Genomic DNA, 16872 nt, shown 5'->3' on the forward strand with positions numbered 1-16872 from the left:
ACGGGTAGGGGAGAGGAGAGGAGAGGAGAGAAGAGAAGAGAAGAGAGGAGGCCCGTGTGTAAATGTGTATTGTGAGTCTGTGAGCGATATCATATCATATGCAGCAAAGAGGGAGAACTAATAACCGAAGATCAAGGAGCTTCACGAGGTCTCGTCTTGCCATAGAGGGCTCTTAAGTTATTACATCTTCGCACACATACACAATTCACCCAACCTATTTCATTCTTCTTCTCCCCTTCAATTCCATTTCCATTCTGTGTCTGCCGGCCATGGCTTCAGGTCCAACCGCATTTCTTCTCATTCACTCTCCTTCTACTTAATAATATTCCATGAACATGAATCAATTGCGTTTCATTTGCATCTGCCATTGCAGGTATGGACGAGCGTGAAGTTCAGAAAACCTACTGGATCGAGCATTCGGCTGATCTATCGGTGGAGGCCATGATGCTCGATTCCAATGCTTCCGATCTCGACAAGGAGGAGAGACCTGAGGTACATTAACCTCCATTGGATTCACTGGCTCGTTCTATCAATGGTTTCTTGTGCTCACTTAATTGAATCTTTGATTGGATTTCCTAATAATATAAATATTAAACATTTCCGATATGTTATTTCCTCAACTTCATTTCCTAATATCACATTATTATATGACTACTCTCTCTTGCTACTTTTAAACCAGAATTCACTGTTATTATTATATTTATAACTTGTTTGGTTTCTTAAGATCAAAATCAATTCTTATCAAGTTATCAAAAAAAAAAAAAAAAACAATGCTTACCTCTAGAATTAGGGTTTTTTATTTATCATTAGAAATTGTAGAATATCACTCCTTTTATACTGGAAAAAAAAAAAGAATCAGTTTTCCTATATTTAAATAAATTTGTAAAAATAATATTTAAAATACTGTAAATCTGATTTCAGTACTGTATCAACTTTTGTTTTAGAAGTTAAACTAGTAAGCACAATTAGGTTTTAGCTTTGAGCTGTAATTGAAACAAACCAGAGAAGGTGACACATTATGCCAAGAATCAAGATCACTTTAAGAGAACATAAATCACTTTATTTTGAAATCAATTCTGATATAATTTAATTTTATACAGAATCAATTCAACACCCACCGACACATGTATGCTACTGCATTTAGCTTAAAACTTTGTTGGATATTCATAACAGTTAGCAAAAGCAAATCGCTAATTTCTATTTAAATATTTTCCAGTATCCCACTATCACATATCTTTCTTCCCCACCTTTTATCATTTTCATTTTTTCTGTTTTCTTTTGGTATTCAAAGTCTGTGCCTTTCAACTCATCTATTTTTGTTAACATAGGTACTGTCCCTGCTACCAGCTTATGAAGGAAAGTCAGTTTTAGAGCTTGGAGCAGGTATTGGAAGATTTACTGGTGAATTGGCTGAGAAAGCTGGTCAGTTGGTTGCTCTGGACTTTATTGAGAGTGCAATAAAGAAGGTAAGCATGGTCTTTTTGATACTCTGGAAATTGATGGTTTATACTTAGACCAGGGCAACAAATTTTGTTAATTCTACCCATTGTCAGATAACCTGAATTAGTTATCTCCCATAATTTTTGTAGAATGAAAGCATTAATGGACACCACAAGAATGTGAAGTTCATGTGTGCTGACGTCACATCTCCAGACTTGCATATCTCTGAAGGATCGGTTGATGTGATATTCTCAAATTGGTTGCTTATGTACCTTTCAGACAATGAGGTCAGCTTTCTTATTATTAAAGTACATGAGTTTTGTGATTTTGTTTTACAGTTAGGCTTGTCAAAATAAACAGGATGTACCCGCTTGAAGTAGTGGTACATGGTTCCAAATTAATTACAAGGAGTTTGTAAATTTCCAATATCAATTTCAGTTGTGAAATTAAATTGAACGTCAATGTTAATGGCTTTCATTAATTCGTCTGTTCTATTTCTGGCCTCTGCATTTTGCTATTTATTACAAATGATTTTTTTCCTTTATCTGTCTTCTATAGGTGCACCTGGCTTCATACCATTACTTGATGCTTATTTTTCCTTCAATTTCATTGTAGGTTGAGTGTTTAGCAGCGAGGATGATAAAATGGTTAAAAGATGATGGATGTATATTTTTCAGAGAATCTTGTTTCCACCAATCTGGAGATTCAAAGAGAAAATACAACCCTACTCACTACAGGGAGCCCAGATATTACACAAAGGTTTGTTGTTTGGAGTGCACAACCCAACTCCCTAATTTTTTTCTTTCTGCAAATTGAGATGATATGGGGAGTATGCATTGATGAAGCAGGGCAGAGTAAATGCGCGTTGTCCCATATCTGCTTAATTAGTTGACTTCGAAATCAGTTGGATGAAGAAATTGTCTTCATAGATGCAATTCGCTAATCCTTATTGCAAGCAAAAATGTCTTCAACTTGTTATACCGCATCTTCTTGATGTTCTGTTTAGAATACATGTGAAACTGATCACACATTCTTTTTATCTGTCTATATCTGTTTTACATGCAGGTATTTAAAGAATGCTGCATGAGTGATAATACTGGGAATTCCTTTGAACTTTCTCTTGTGGGATGTAAATGCATCGGAGCTTATGTTCGGAATAAGAAGAATCAAAACCAGGTAACAAGATTCGTTTTCTATTTGTTTTTATGATTTAGTCATCTTAAATTCAGCTTATCATAATGATTGACAATATATATGCATAAATAATATCTCTGTTGCACAGATTTGCTGGATATGGCAGAAAGTTAGGTCACATGATGATAAGGGGTTCCAGCGATTCTTGGATAGAGTTGAGTATAGCAATGAAAGTATTTTGCGATATGAGCATGTGTATGGCAAAGGCTTTGTGAGTGTCGGAGGACTTGGTATGCCTTTACATTTTTACCTTTCTATCTCAGATATGTTTAGTTTTTGTTAAAATTGATTAATTGAAGAATGATCTTCCTTGGTGTCAAAATACATCTTATTCTTTGCAAGAATAAGCTTCCCTTACAGTTACTTGGCTGTGGTTGTTGAAAGGTTTCATGTGCACTTACTAAACTAGCATCAAATCATTATATTGCTCATGCAAAAGCTGAAATACATTACTGGTTGACTTGTCATTTAAGTTACTTGTTCCATGACTACAAGTTCTAATCTGTTTTGTCACCTCTTTTGCCTTTAGGAACACAATGTAGATTGATTTTGGATTTATAGGAGAATGATTATGTGCACAAGAAAGAGATTTACCAGTGACAATAAATAAAAGTGAAATCTAGTATTTCTAATCTTTTTATTTTGAATATTGGATCTTCTTTGACTCGTCACTTAATATCATTATAATTGACTTAGCTTCTTAATATATTGCTGCCTTTGTCCAATAATAACTGTCCTTAGCAAAAATTTTTGTCCTAAATTATTTAGAATTTGTGAATATCTATGAAGCATCAATTGATATTTTTCTAACTTTACCCTTGTATTTATTAACTCAATTTAATATAGTAATCATACATTAATGGAAAAATGTAAAGGGTAATTTAGTCAAAATTAGCTGATCTTTTTCCACATTTGAGTCAATCTAATGATTTCTTAATCCTATTGTGAAAACCTTAACAGAAACTTACTAGTGGATGGGAGTAGTATATTCGACTTGGGGACATTTGGTTAGTGATGCTAAAAAAAATATCATTTTACAAAATGTAACATCTTGAAGTCTTATAAATATGAATAACCAAAATTTGACGAAATCAAGTTGTGGTGGTGAATGGAGAAAGTACTCGGCTACTAGCCATTCTTAACTTGTTCCTTACTGAATTTCTTTGCCCAAAAAGCATTGTCGTTAATATTATTTTTTCTATGAAGAACCTATTGTTTGGATTATGATTTTTTGTTGTTCTTTACTTTCACATCGTTTATTTTATTTGTCCATGTGTTTGTGTTTCTTGCTTGGCCAGAAACTACAAAAGAATTAGTGGCAAAGTTGGGACTAAAGCCTGGACACAAAGTTCTGGATGTTGGTTGTGGTGTTGGTGGAAGTGACTTTTATATGGCTAAAAATTTTGATGTTGAGGTTGTTGGCATTGACTTCTCCATAAATATGATTTCTCTTGCTATTGAACGCGCTATTGGACTCAAATACCCCGTTGAATTCGAATGTGCCGATTGCACTAGAAAAACATATCCAGTGAACACATTTGATATAATCTACAGTCGTGATGCTCTGTTGCACATTAAAGTAAGGAACCAAACCTTATTTTTCCTTTTAAATTTGATTTTTTATTTTATTTTTATTATTATTATATTTTAAATCAAGCTTTTTGTAAACTCACATGATAGTTGAAAATTGTTAAATAACAATTTAGTGAAACATGTCAAATTATCTAACGATTTTTAAATATCAACTTCATATGTGAGTCTCTACCTTAACTCATCTTTCTAATTTCTAAATAAAAAAAAAGTTTTGAATATTTTTATCTTTTTGATATTTAAAAAAAATAACATATTGAATGTTTACTTATTTATGTATTAGGAGGATAAATTAGAATTCCTACTCATTACTCATCATTATAAGGGTGTTGGGACACAATTTTTAAAAAGTACTTAAAAAAAATCTATTTTAACAATATGTTGCTTTTTTAAAATATAAAAATTAAAAAAATCATGGATTGTATATTAAAAAAATTACCTATATTTTCCATCCAAATATAACTTCTTTTGCTAATTAAAAAAGATTTTTTTAAAGATAAAAGAACAAGTACTTTTTTCAAAAGTAGACCTCTTGATTTTGAGAATATATGCTATGCCTTTTTTCCCCCTACAGTTCATTTAATTATTATTTTTAATGCCTCTGATATCTGTTTTCTGCAATTTACTGTGGATTAATACAGGATAAACCAACACTATTTAAATCATTTCACAAGTGGCTGAAGCCGGGTGGTATACTTCTAATTACTGATTACTGCAAAAATGCTGAAAATCCATCAGTAGAATTCGCTGATTACATTGAAAGAGGCGGATATCATCTCCATGACATTAAAACGTATGAGCAGGTATGGTTGCGAGCGCTATTGCCAACATCATCAGTCTTGTTTTTGTCTATTTGTTTGACAAAACGTTGTGTATTTAAAATCGTCAGATGCTCGAGAATGCTGGATTCGTTAATGTCATTGCTGAGGATCGAACTAATCTGGTTTGTTTGACCCCATAATTTACTTGGCATCGTGATTTTTGGTTGTCGTAGTCCTCGAGTTGTATGACTATTAATTTTAATAATTGTGTGGTTCAGTTTGTGGAAACACTGCAGAAGGAGTTAAATGACCTTGAGAAAAAGAAGAATGAATTCGTTGATGACTTAAGCGAGGTTGGTTTCTCATTCTTTTTATTAATGATTTGAGTTTTGAGGTAGTTTGTGAAGCATCAGATATTATCGGGATTTTGACTTTTTTCAGGAATACTACAATGAAACTGTTAAAAGGTGGAAGGGAAAACTGAACAGGGGTGAATCTGGAGAGCAGAAGTGGGGCTTCTTCATTGCGAAGAAAGAGTGATGTGATGAATTTTTCTTTTTCCTAATGCCTTCTAGCTCATATATTGTGTACCGTATCAACACGGTTTTCCGGATAATAGTTTGAATAATTATTAGTTATTTGTATAACTGGACAAAAATTATGTATTATGCTGTTGAGACTTAAGAACAAATAGAGAGAGTCTGCTCATGGAGTTGAATATTATTATTATTACGTTTACTTGGCATTACGGCTTCCATGGCAAAGTAGTATGCAACTTTCTAGTTGTGCGTTTTATTAAGAAGTTTTGGCTATGTTTGAGAAATTTTAATACATTGTGTTATGAAGGAGAGGGATGATTTACTTAAAGAATTACTCTTTTCTTGACCCTCATGATGAGTGATGAGAGACATTTAAATACTTCCCAAACATATTATTTAAATCTGACCATGCCACTTGTACCCTTCTCTTCAATTGCAACTCTTCGAAAACATGCATGTCTGACTCAAATTTAAATAAAGATTTAATTATTTGTCGGCTCCTATAATTTCACTTGATTTTCAATTAAATTTTTCTATAATTTCATTTGATTTTCAATTAAATTTTTATATTTTTTTTTCTGATTGAATTTTTATATCATATCAAATTTTGTAATTAAATTATGGCAAAAAATGTTTAAACTAATAGAATATTCTATTAAACAAAACGAATATGTCTCACACTTAATTGAATATTATGTATAATTTAATAGAATATTTCATTAATTTTAACGTTTGAGAAAAAGATAAATCCATCCCTGACTTTTTGATCCACTCCACGGGCATTTAAGTCTTTGAAGATTTAAAAATACATTTAAATTTCTGATCTCTTCAATATCTGAACATATTGATCCCTGTCCTTGAGTCTAATTTTCTGATCTCTTCAATATCTGAACATATTGATCCCTGTCCTTGAGTCTAATTTGTAAATTTTAAAAACTCACGTGTGTATCCATATCAACCAATACAACGTCTCTTCAATATCTGAACATATTGATCCCTGTCCTTGAGTCTAATTTGTAAATTTAAAAAACTCACGTGTGTATCCATATCAACCAATACAACGGAAGTATGTCTAGGTTTTAAAAATGTCAAGGACTTAAATGTATTTTCAAATTTTCGAAGACTTAAATATCAGCGGATCAAAATGTCAATGACCTATTTGTCTTTTTAACATTTTTGTCATGGTAAAGACTTAATTACATATAAAAATCTAATTGAAAAAAAAAAATATAAGAACCTAATTATAAATCCGGTAAAACTATAAACATTGACAAAGTAATTAAACCTTAAATAAAAGTGCATCAAACCTAATAGATGTTCTTATAAGGAAAAAAGAAATATTGAATCATCAGTTTCCAACTTTAAAGTGTGTGTTTGGATTTACGTTGGACAAACTGGAGTTTGAATGAAAAGTGATTTTATAGAATTGATTTTAGGTAGAGGTGAGTTTGTGCCAGCATTTATATTTGGCAATTTTTACTAAAATTGATTTTGATAAAATAAATATTGTTTGGATAATATTAATTAAAATCACTTCTAGATAAATAATTAATTAATAATTACTAAAAAAATATAATATTAAATTATAATATTATTTTTTAAGTATATTTAATCTTTTTTTATATTTTTTAGTATTTTTTATATAGTATTTTTCTATAATACTCTATTTTAATATATTATAATTTTTTATTATTATAATAAAAATTAATATTTATTTATAAAATTAAAAATAACATATAAAAATTGACAACTTTTTAAGTATTTTTTTATAGTAAAAATTAATATATTTATTAAATTAAAAATAATATATAAAATAACATATTTTAATACTCTTTTTAAATATTCTTATTTTTTACAAGTTATATTTTTATAATTAACTTTTTATTTAATTTATCATTTTTAATAGAAACAATAATACATATTATAAAAAAATTAAAATAATAAATAGTGCACAAAAATTAAAATAATTATTTTAATATTCTCAGTATTTATTTAGAAAAAATTATGGAAAAACCAATAATAATTAGCAACAAACCTAAACATACCTTGAGTAAACGCAGAAGTTGCAGAAGCTATAACTTCTAGTAAACGAGCTTTTGGGATGCAGAATCACGTTGGTGTTCAGAGAAGAAAAGTTACCAAACATCAAAAAACAGCGTTCAAAGCATTGTAACGTACTTTTATCCTCTCCAACCCTCTCCAATGTGTACACTACCTAAATAAGAATCATACGAACCCAACAGAATAGAGACAACGAATGATTACAGCCATAAGCGTACTATGTTTTGAACGTTAAATATGCAATGGATTTATTTGATTACTATTGTGGAGACCTACTGCAGGTGTTGTGATACCGCGGAACATCAATTACCAAACGGGATACACGCTCTGAAGTGTAAACTTCTGGCTCAAATCACATACAGAACTAACCGCATGAACACAAACATCTTTCAACCTTTGTTTATCCATTTTACTTATCTTTGGGGGGGCCGGAAGTCACAGGTGTCACTTGCAAGTTGCAACTTTTAGACCAAGAAAAAATGAACTCTGAATAGGTTATATTCTGATTTGTGAAATTACAGTGTAAAGGAAAATCACCAAAGTAATTCTATACGGGAGCTCTGACAATTCCCTCACAAAAGTAATGATGAATATCTACAAATTCACTTCTTATTTCCGCAATATAAGATCCCTACGGTACAAATTTCCCTAAAGCTAGTTAGTTCCTCCCACCTAAGGGGAAGGAGAACCTGGCACCCTCTAAGAGATATATTGAACATGAAATCAAGGCCAACAAAATCACTCTTATACCTGATTCAGGCTAGTAGCGCCATGAACTAATTTGGTGCTGGCACTCTGATGTCATTAGGGTGATTTTGCTGTGCCACCTCTCCAGCCAAAACAGCACCCTGCCTTCGTTGCCTCTCCCGGAGATATAGCACAGTTAAGAGGCATGCAAAAAGGGTGAGAATTGTAGCATTTCCCTCCTCCAAAAGTACATTCTCCACCCATGCCTCTAATTTGGGATAGACTTCTGGCAAAGAATCTATCAGATGGACCTAATAAAAACAATAAGAACACAGCAATTAGGATCTAGAAAAGTGACATCCAGAATGTTATTCGGGGAAGCAAATTGAAAGTAAGAGCAAGGCTACAAAATGACAGACAATAGAGCAAGATATCAAGGACAGAAAAAGTACGAAGTAACAAGTACCCACTGTTGTGTATTTCCTTTAGGGCAAAAGATTGTTGTTGCTGCACCTCAACACAATAAAGTTTTAAGAATCTTATTATTCGCAGCAACAATTTAAAAATATATTTACCCCAAGAATACAAGTTATTGTCCATCATATGAAGGAAAATATAGTGACATGCGCATATATAGCACCAACATAATGTAGTAGCTCATAAAACAACAACAAAAAATAAATCTTGATTGACAAGGTGGTGTCGAGTACGTGGATCAGTTGATGCCACAGTATTCTATCACAAGATCATATTCATATTTAAACCATTAGGATAAAATCTCTTTTAATAATTTAACCATCTTTTAGGTCCTAGGGTCTGTTTGGGTAAATAGCTTAGACATTCATGTAAAAGTAACACAGAAAAGCAACTTATGAATGAGTTATTTTGTATTTGATGTGTATTCATGGAAGTTTTTCTTGAGAAGCTAGATATTTAATTTCTCAAAAACCACTATAAATGACATTTTGAGAAGTTATAAAATGTCTAGCCAAACATGACATAAAGCTTTAAGGTAGCGTTTGTTTGATATCCATATCTCAGTGACACATGTCTGCTGTTTGATTTGGTGAGACACAGATTTTCAAAGGACATGGGAGGACACGGAGACACCAAATATGTGTACCTCCAATTTGGTGAGATACTAAGACACAATTTGAGACGCTAATTTTTTACTCTTTTACCCTTATTCAATTTTTAAATTTTCAAAATTTGGCCTCCTATCTCCCCAAACCTTTTCTGAATGAAGGGTAATTCAGTCTTTTTCAAATATTTGTGTGTCTTGTTCATTATTTTTGCCAAAACATAATACATAGACACAAATATTTTATGTCTATGTCTTTAATGTCTGTGTCTTTGTGTCTATGTCTCATCCTATACATCAACCAAACAGAGCCATAACTTTAAAGCATAACTTTTGTCTTCTAAAAGTTGAAATAAGCCATAAGGATTGTTATACAAATGGGGCCGTAATCTTCACGTTGCTCTAAGGCTACTCTCCATCTAATCTAGTCACCACTCTCCACATGAGGACCTCTATATCACTTTCCACACATGTCCAAACCATTTAGTATTTTACCCTCTTTATGATAGGCATTATTTGAACTCTCTCTAATGCATCCGCAACTGATCTTATCCCTTCTCCCGAGGACACAGTCTACATAATGAACACAACATTGTCATCTCCACAACATTTAGCTTATTCCCTGTTGACTTTTTAACCACCCAAAATGAAAAGAAAACCGTCCATATATCTACGCTTTTGACAGAATATATTGATTGGCAATGAACTATGCTGTATTTCAGAAGATAAACCAAATAAACTCACCAAGAAACTGTCAGCATAGTTCTTACGAACCCACAAACTTGTAAGAGCTAGTGTGACCGGCAACTTTGCTGCAGGATCATGCTCTAGAGCTTCATCATAGTATCGCTTGGCTAGATGAAGGTCAAATGGAAGTCCTTGCCCATGCTCATACATGTATCCAAGATTGAACATGGCTTGTGCATTTGATTGTGACTTGGCATGCATGTAAGCCTCAGCAGCTCGCTCATAATCCCTGGTAGTACCCTGAGTCACAGAAGGAAGAAACAAAACATAAGATAAAGTGGAGAGAAGTTGTAGCGAAAGAGCACCATATCATAAGTTGAATATTCAAAACACTGCATGCAGATGTCGAATTCATACAAAAACACATACCCGACCATAGTAATATGCATCTCCAATGAGTAAAGCAGCATGTTCATTACCCTGCTCAGAAGCTTGCCACCACAGAGAATGTGCACGCTGATGCCTTTCTGCATCAGTGCAAAATCCAGATTCCCCCAAGCACATGCTACGCTCACCATATTTGTCAAGAATCCATGCAGCATTACTTTGTGCCACCTCATAGCCCAACTCAGCCATTCTTGAATACAACAAGAATGCCTTGCCAACATCACCTTTTAAGTATGATTCCAGTGCCCATCTAGACAAAGAACTCCATGGACCCCGCTCTGCAACAAGTTTGTACAGAGCAGTAGCCTAAGACCCAAAAAAAAAAAAAATTTAGCAGGAAACTTGTTGGAAGAGATCTTTTATGCAACTGTTAAGGAATGAAAATATTATCAACTCATAAATTTAATCTTGGCTCGTATCCAGGAATTCTACTTCCTCTAGCCCCTAATAACTATGGAGGCAGTGTTCTTATGAATTATACATATAATCTCATGTGATCAGTAAAAACTTTATACATGCAAAACCATTAGGTTTTCATAATATAGTTCTTACATATATGATCAATATATAATTATACTGACAGTAGTTACTTTTCCACTAAATATATGTATCTCTCGCTTACATCCTCCAAAATATAGTATGTTGAAAAGAGCTGATTTCAGGAAGTACACAGCAAATACCAAGTGGCACTTGCATGATAAAAAGAAGAGAGAAAACCTTACCAAGGGTATGTTCTTCTTGAATCCAACACCAATATGGAAAATCTTCGCCAGCTGGTAGAATGCCTTTGGTTGACCTTGGTTAGCAGCCACTATAAAGAACTTACATGCTAGTTTCACGTCTCTTTTCACTCCAATTCCTTTGAGATACATGACACCCAAGTTATAGTGCCCTCCAACCTCGTCATTATCAGCAGCCTTTTCAAAGTACTCTTTTGCCTATAATTGCACAGGAGAGAATATACAGGTGAATTCCAATGATAATGATATTTAGTACACAAACATGCGCTGTGTTATTGCAAGTGTTAGCCCTCAATCTGCCACCTTACCCCTCCCAAAATGATTTTGATTTTGCAACACTATCCAACGGCATGCCTTAATCATTCTGAATCTATCCATTATTACTTATTAGTTCAAGATGATACTATATTAGGTGAACAAAGTGGATTAATAAGTTGTTCACAATCAATCAAAGCTAAGGAAAAGTGCAGTTACGGGCACACATTTCTGTGAATTACTGTATAAAAAAATGCTGATTGCTAAATGCAAGTAGCTGCTATGGAGGAGGGAGAGAAAGAGAAGGAAGGACTGTCAGTGAAACAATCAGACAAGCAAAGTAGAGGAAGATGAAGACAGACATCTTACTTTAGTGTAATTCTTCTTGTCGACTCCATACCCCTTGACATACAAATAACCCATCCCGTTATAAGCAGAATATAGCTGTTGTTTGGATGCAAGGGTAAGCCATTCAAGGGCCTTTGTGTAGTTCCTCTCCACACCAGCGCCCCTAGCATATATCTCCCCAAGAAGTTCCATGGACCTGGGTTCTCCCTTCTCAACGGCCTTCAAGAACCAGGAGAGTGCCTTGGAATGGTCGCGGCGCAATCCCCGGAGGCCAAAGTAGTAAAAGAGGCCAACTTTGTACATGGCTCCTGCATTCCCCTTCTGGGCCTGGTACTCCAGAATCTGGAAGTCCTCATCCTCCTCCCCTTTTGATTTTCTGAGAGCTTCCTTATTCTCCTCGGCCCCGTTGTGAAGCCTAATAGGTTCAATTACCGGGGAGTCTTTTGAAATCAAGAAACTATTCACAGCTACTTCAGCTAGCTCAGCATAAATCTTCACAGCTTTCTCAAACATCTGCACCCAAGTTAGTCAATCAATCAACACGCTAAATTCAATTCAATTCAACTGCAGGATGAAGAGATCTAAACCTATTCTATTGCATTTGCACATGACAACATAACGATCGGAAAAGAAGTAATCAAAATAAGCAAAGAGTTGGAAAGGAAAGGGCCTCACATCTTGGCGAGTGTAGATATAGGCCAAGGCCATCTTGGACTGCATGTTGCCACCATCAGAGGCAAAGTGATGGTACAGGAACGCCTTTGATTTGCTCTTCTCTCGAAGGAGACCCATTCCGGACAAAAACCCTAGCACCGACTGCGCCCCCGGGTAACCGGACTCCGCTGCAGCCTCGATCTCAGCGGCGCCCTCCTCGCTGAGCCTGACGTCGGCAGAGGTGGCCGCGGACATGATCTTAGAGATGCCGGAGTAGTAAAGGGCCTCGGAGTCGGAGGGAGGGTTGGGGGAGAGGGGAAAATCAGGCTCGAAGATGGGGCGCCATGAATCGGGGTCAAGCTCGTGCTCGGACTTGTGGGGGTCGGAGTCGCCGAAGTCATCCCAGTCGGCGGAGGATTCAGGATCCGCGGCGGCGGATGAGTCGTCGGCGGGGGCATCCTTGAAGTCCTCCTGAGATAGGACGAGGACGAAGGGGCGCGCCCTCAGAGTGATTGGGAACGCACACAAGATCCCTATCACCACACACACGCACAATAACACGCTCCTTGATCGCCCACGCATCGTTTCTTCTTTTCTTCCAAGCTACCAACCAACACAACACACAAAACAGTTATTGATGGAATGGGAAAGTGCCCGCTGCCGCTGCTGTAACACCCACAGTCATATCATCTACTGTTACTATCGATTATGAATGAATTGTTCAGATAAATGTTGCGGCACGGCAAGATGCTGTTGCCACCGCGGCAGGGGCATTACTGGAATCTTATTGCATTCTCTGCTATTCCGACCACTAATATCCTGCCAACTCAGCACCTTTCCTCTCTTATGAGCCATCCCCTTCTTGTTTTGGATATAGGGTGTTTGCGGTGCGGTTTGGATCGATTTTGAGACTAATTTTATTTATAGTGTAGTTTGAATTGGATTTTTTTTTTAAAAAATACGATTCGATCTGATCTAGTTTCAATCGGTTTGGATTGGATTAAAAAACTTAAATACATATAACAAGTCTCAACAATATTTTAAAAAGCCAACAATAACATAACAATTGAAATAAAATTATAGGTTAGTTAAAATAAATAAATAAATAACATTTTGAATATAAAATATTTATTAAATAATAATAATATATAAAAAATTGAACATGTTATAACTATAATTCTAAATATAATAATAAAATAATAATATTATAGCACATTGTGCGGTTTGGATTGGATTGGATCGGTTATGAAAATTATATCCAAATCGAATCTGATATAGCGGTTTCCAAAAAATAGAATCCAATTAAATCCGAATTAGTGCGATTTTAATCGGTTTCAGTTTGGACTGGATTGGATGAACGATTTAATTTGGATCGGTTTCGATTTGAACACCCCTATTTGGGTCAACCACCGTCCTAGCTTGTGAGTAAACGGGGCCTAAGCCCACTACATGGGCCTTTATTATGTTTTGAGCTAGTATTGGGCTTTATTAACTTTAGTATTGGGTCTTGAATTAGAACCTGCTCACGACCAAAAACAAGTAGAACCAACTCTAGCTACTCTTTTTGTTCTTGCAATTACTTATTAATTATTTCGATTTTGCTAAGTAGTAGAGCCATAAATCCCCTTATAAGCATATTAGTGCTACTTGAAATTGATTAATTGATAGAAAAGCTTTCCAATTCTTTCAAAGCCAAGGAATTGGCAAAATAATAAAGTGAATTATTAATCATTTTTAAATTAAAAGAGTAGAGTTCACAATTTCAGATATATTATATGATGGTGGGTTAATCATTCTTAAGTTAATTATTTTATTATTTTACCAATTTTTTGGTTTCAGAGGATTTAAATTCAAATTAAAAGGGAAGTTAGTTAATAAACAAGAGTGGAGGAGATTGTAAAGGATGTGGTGTTGGTGTTGGTGGGGCAGGAAGTTGAACATTATTATGATCATATTCATGGGAAGACGGAACACCCATGACCGAACCCATGGCCTTGAATCCATGAATGTGATGGGTAGCAATTAGCAACGACACGCGCGCGAGAGAGAAATCCTCTTTAATTTGATCTCTTTCTCTTTCTCCCTTTCCATTTTCTTGGTAGCAGGTAGCCACAAGCTCGAAATAGCAAGCAAGTGAAGTAGAGTAGTGATGCTTAACCCCGGTGGTGATTTGGTGCCAGCACCATCTTCACCAACCAACTCTTCCGTTTCCTCCTCTGATCTTGACACCGAGGTATTCTCTTATCACTTTCACTTCTTCAGAGATCAATTTCATTTGTTATTTAATAATAATTTGTGGGCTGTGAGTGTGACAGTCAACTGGATCATTCTTCCACGACAGAAGCACCTCACTGGGCACTCTCATGGGGGTCAGCTTCCCAACAATTGCCTTCAGAGCCCCCTCTCAGCCTAATTCCGCCGCCGCTTCTTTTGCCACTATCCCCATCAGGGATCCGGATCCCACCTCAAAGAAGACCAAGAAACCACAAGCACGGTGGTGGCGCTTCTGCAGAGACGGCTTCGCCAAGCCGGCATCGCTCGCTGACTTCCTCGAGGTCGAACGCCGCATCGGGGACGGCGCCTTCTACGGCACAACGGCCGAGTTGGAGAGCATGGTCATTAATTCGTATACCAGCCATGGGCGACGGTTATTTGCCGACGGCAGGGTCCTTCCGCCGCCGGTCGTGGACGACGCGGCATCCACAGCTGGGACTCTTTGTAGCAGATTCCCCGTCTTGCTCACTGGGATCTGTAGCGGAGGTGCGGGATAAACCAACCAAGCCCCACAGCCTTTTTTTTTCCCCGCAAGCGAAAGGATGGGGTTTGGATGGATCATTTTTCTTAGGATTGTTTTGTAGTTTGTTTAATCAATGAGCTACTGTACTAGTACATTACTATATTACGATTTGTGTATCTGTGGCTGTGCTTTCCCTGCATAAAGCAATAATGTTCGGCTTTTCCTTTTAGAACTTTTACTTTTCACTTTTGTTCAAATAATAATAATTTAAGAGGAGTGAGAGGGTAGGAATTTTTATAATTTGTAGTCATGAAATAATTATTAATGATGATTTTAATGGTTTGAGATTAGTGGGAGATTTCATCCGATTGTTTACTTTTTTTGCTGATTACATACCGATCAAAATTTAATAAAGTTGTTAGTCCTAGACTTTTTCATAATTTAATACTACATTATGTGCAAATTAGATAATATACTCCACTAACATTAAACATGTAAAAGAATCACTAGTTAAATTTTAGTTAGATAATAATGAAAAAAATTTACAAGGTGTTCCGGTTGTTGATAACCAGCCGAGTTTATAGCGACTTCTAATATCGATGAGTTACTTGATGAGAGAAATTATATTCGGTTTGAGTTGAATGCTACGCATAAAAATATTTTAAAAAATATATCGACGTTCAAGTCAGAAGCAAGTCTTAATAATATAATAAGAAGTAGAAAAAGTAAATAAAGAACATATGATCCTTTTGTATGTTATTTTAGTTCTTTATATAGAGTGAAAGACTGTTGTAATATTTTAAATTATGTTGAGATCTTTGACGAATTCTATACATATCGCTACGTAAGTTACTTTTACTGAATCATGGTTGTTATTTGACTTAGGGCTTACATGCCCGAACTTATCGTTTCTGTTGTTAAGGTATGATGTGCGTATCATAGCCCCAAGCTTGGTCGGTCTTGAGGGAACCAGGTCGAGTTTTTATCGCTTGTATATACTCGACAATTTCTTTATGATGAGATGTTGAAGCCTTTTAACACTTGCTTGAGTGGACTAATGAGTTAACCACTAGACCAACTCAACTTGATTTTTTAACATCCTTGTCGTTTTGGGATTTGGTGGTTTCCTCCTCATCGCGTCGAGGTTGTTGTTTGTCTATTCTCTGAGCCTCGCAGAGCTCTTCAATTTCCATTTGTCCAGCAGCTTTCTTCCGGAACTCAGCTAGCGTCTTCAGCTTTGTTACTGCTATGGTCTCTCGAAATTTACCAGGACGAAGGCCGCTTTTGATTGCATGCAAGTGTACATCCAGGCTAAGGTCTGGGATCGCTATGGTTGTCTTAGCAAAGCGCGTCATATGATCTTTGAAATTTTTGTGCTATCCTTGTTTGATGGTGCTAAGATAGTCTGATCCATGTACGTATATTTTAGACGCGGCGAAGTGACTAGTAAAGGCCTCCGCAGTCCTTAAAATTTGAAATAGACCCTGCAGGTAATTTGAAAAACCAATATAAAGCAGTATCATCTAAAAAGGTTAGAAAAAAACGACAACGAATAGGGTTAAAAGCACCATTAAAAAAATCATCGCCTGAAATTTAGTAATGTGGATGTGAGGGTCTCTGAGTCCTTCGTATGACTTGAGAGTGGTAGGCA

The 16872-nt window shown here is 35.4% G+C and overlaps 3 protein-coding genes across 3 annotated transcripts; 2 read left to right on the forward strand and 1 right to left on the reverse strand.

The window, feature by feature from the left end:
• On the forward strand, positions 1–5717 carry LOC130966864 (phosphomethylethanolamine N-methyltransferase-like). Its single transcript, XM_057891685.1, has 12 exons — positions 1–279; positions 374–492; positions 1329–1466; positions 1590–1727; positions 2056–2199; positions 2506–2616; positions 2723–2864; positions 3933–4213; positions 4866–5027; positions 5114–5167; positions 5264–5338; positions 5427–5717. The coding sequence occupies exons 1-12, from the start codon at positions 270–272 to the stop codon at positions 5523–5525; spliced, it is 1473 nt and encodes a 490-aa protein (XP_057747668.1). The 5' UTR covers positions 1–269; the 3' UTR covers positions 5526–5717.
• Positions 5718–8065: 2348 nt separating this feature from the next.
• LOC130968903 (ERAD-associated E3 ubiquitin-protein ligase component HRD3A) lies at positions 8066–13249 on the reverse strand. The gene is made up of 6 exons (XM_057894398.1): positions 12506–13249; positions 11852–12343; positions 11210–11425; positions 10470–10793; positions 10098–10340; positions 8066–8583 (listed from the first exon to the last, which is right to left on the reverse strand). The coding sequence occupies exons 1-6, from the start codon at positions 13064–13066 to the stop codon at positions 8362–8364; spliced, it is 2058 nt and encodes a 685-aa protein (XP_057750381.1). The 5' UTR covers positions 13067–13249; the 3' UTR covers positions 8066–8361.
• A 1069-nt stretch (positions 13250–14318) lies between these two features.
• Positions 14319–15565, forward strand: LOC130969941 (uncharacterized protein At3g17950). The gene is made up of 2 exons (XM_057895864.1): positions 14319–14717; positions 14800–15565. The coding sequence occupies exons 1-2, from the start codon at positions 14634–14636 to the stop codon at positions 15253–15255; spliced, it is 540 nt and encodes a 179-aa protein (XP_057751847.1). The 5' UTR covers positions 14319–14633; the 3' UTR covers positions 15256–15565.
• Positions 15566–16872: the final 1307 nt, after the last annotated feature.

Source organism: Arachis stenosperma, chromosome 3 (genome assembly GCF_014773155.1).
Source record: "Arachis stenosperma cultivar V10309 chromosome 3, arast.V10309.gnm1.PFL2, whole genome shotgun sequence".
Taxonomy (NCBI): domain Eukaryota; kingdom Viridiplantae; phylum Streptophyta; class Magnoliopsida; order Fabales; family Fabaceae; genus Arachis; species Arachis stenosperma.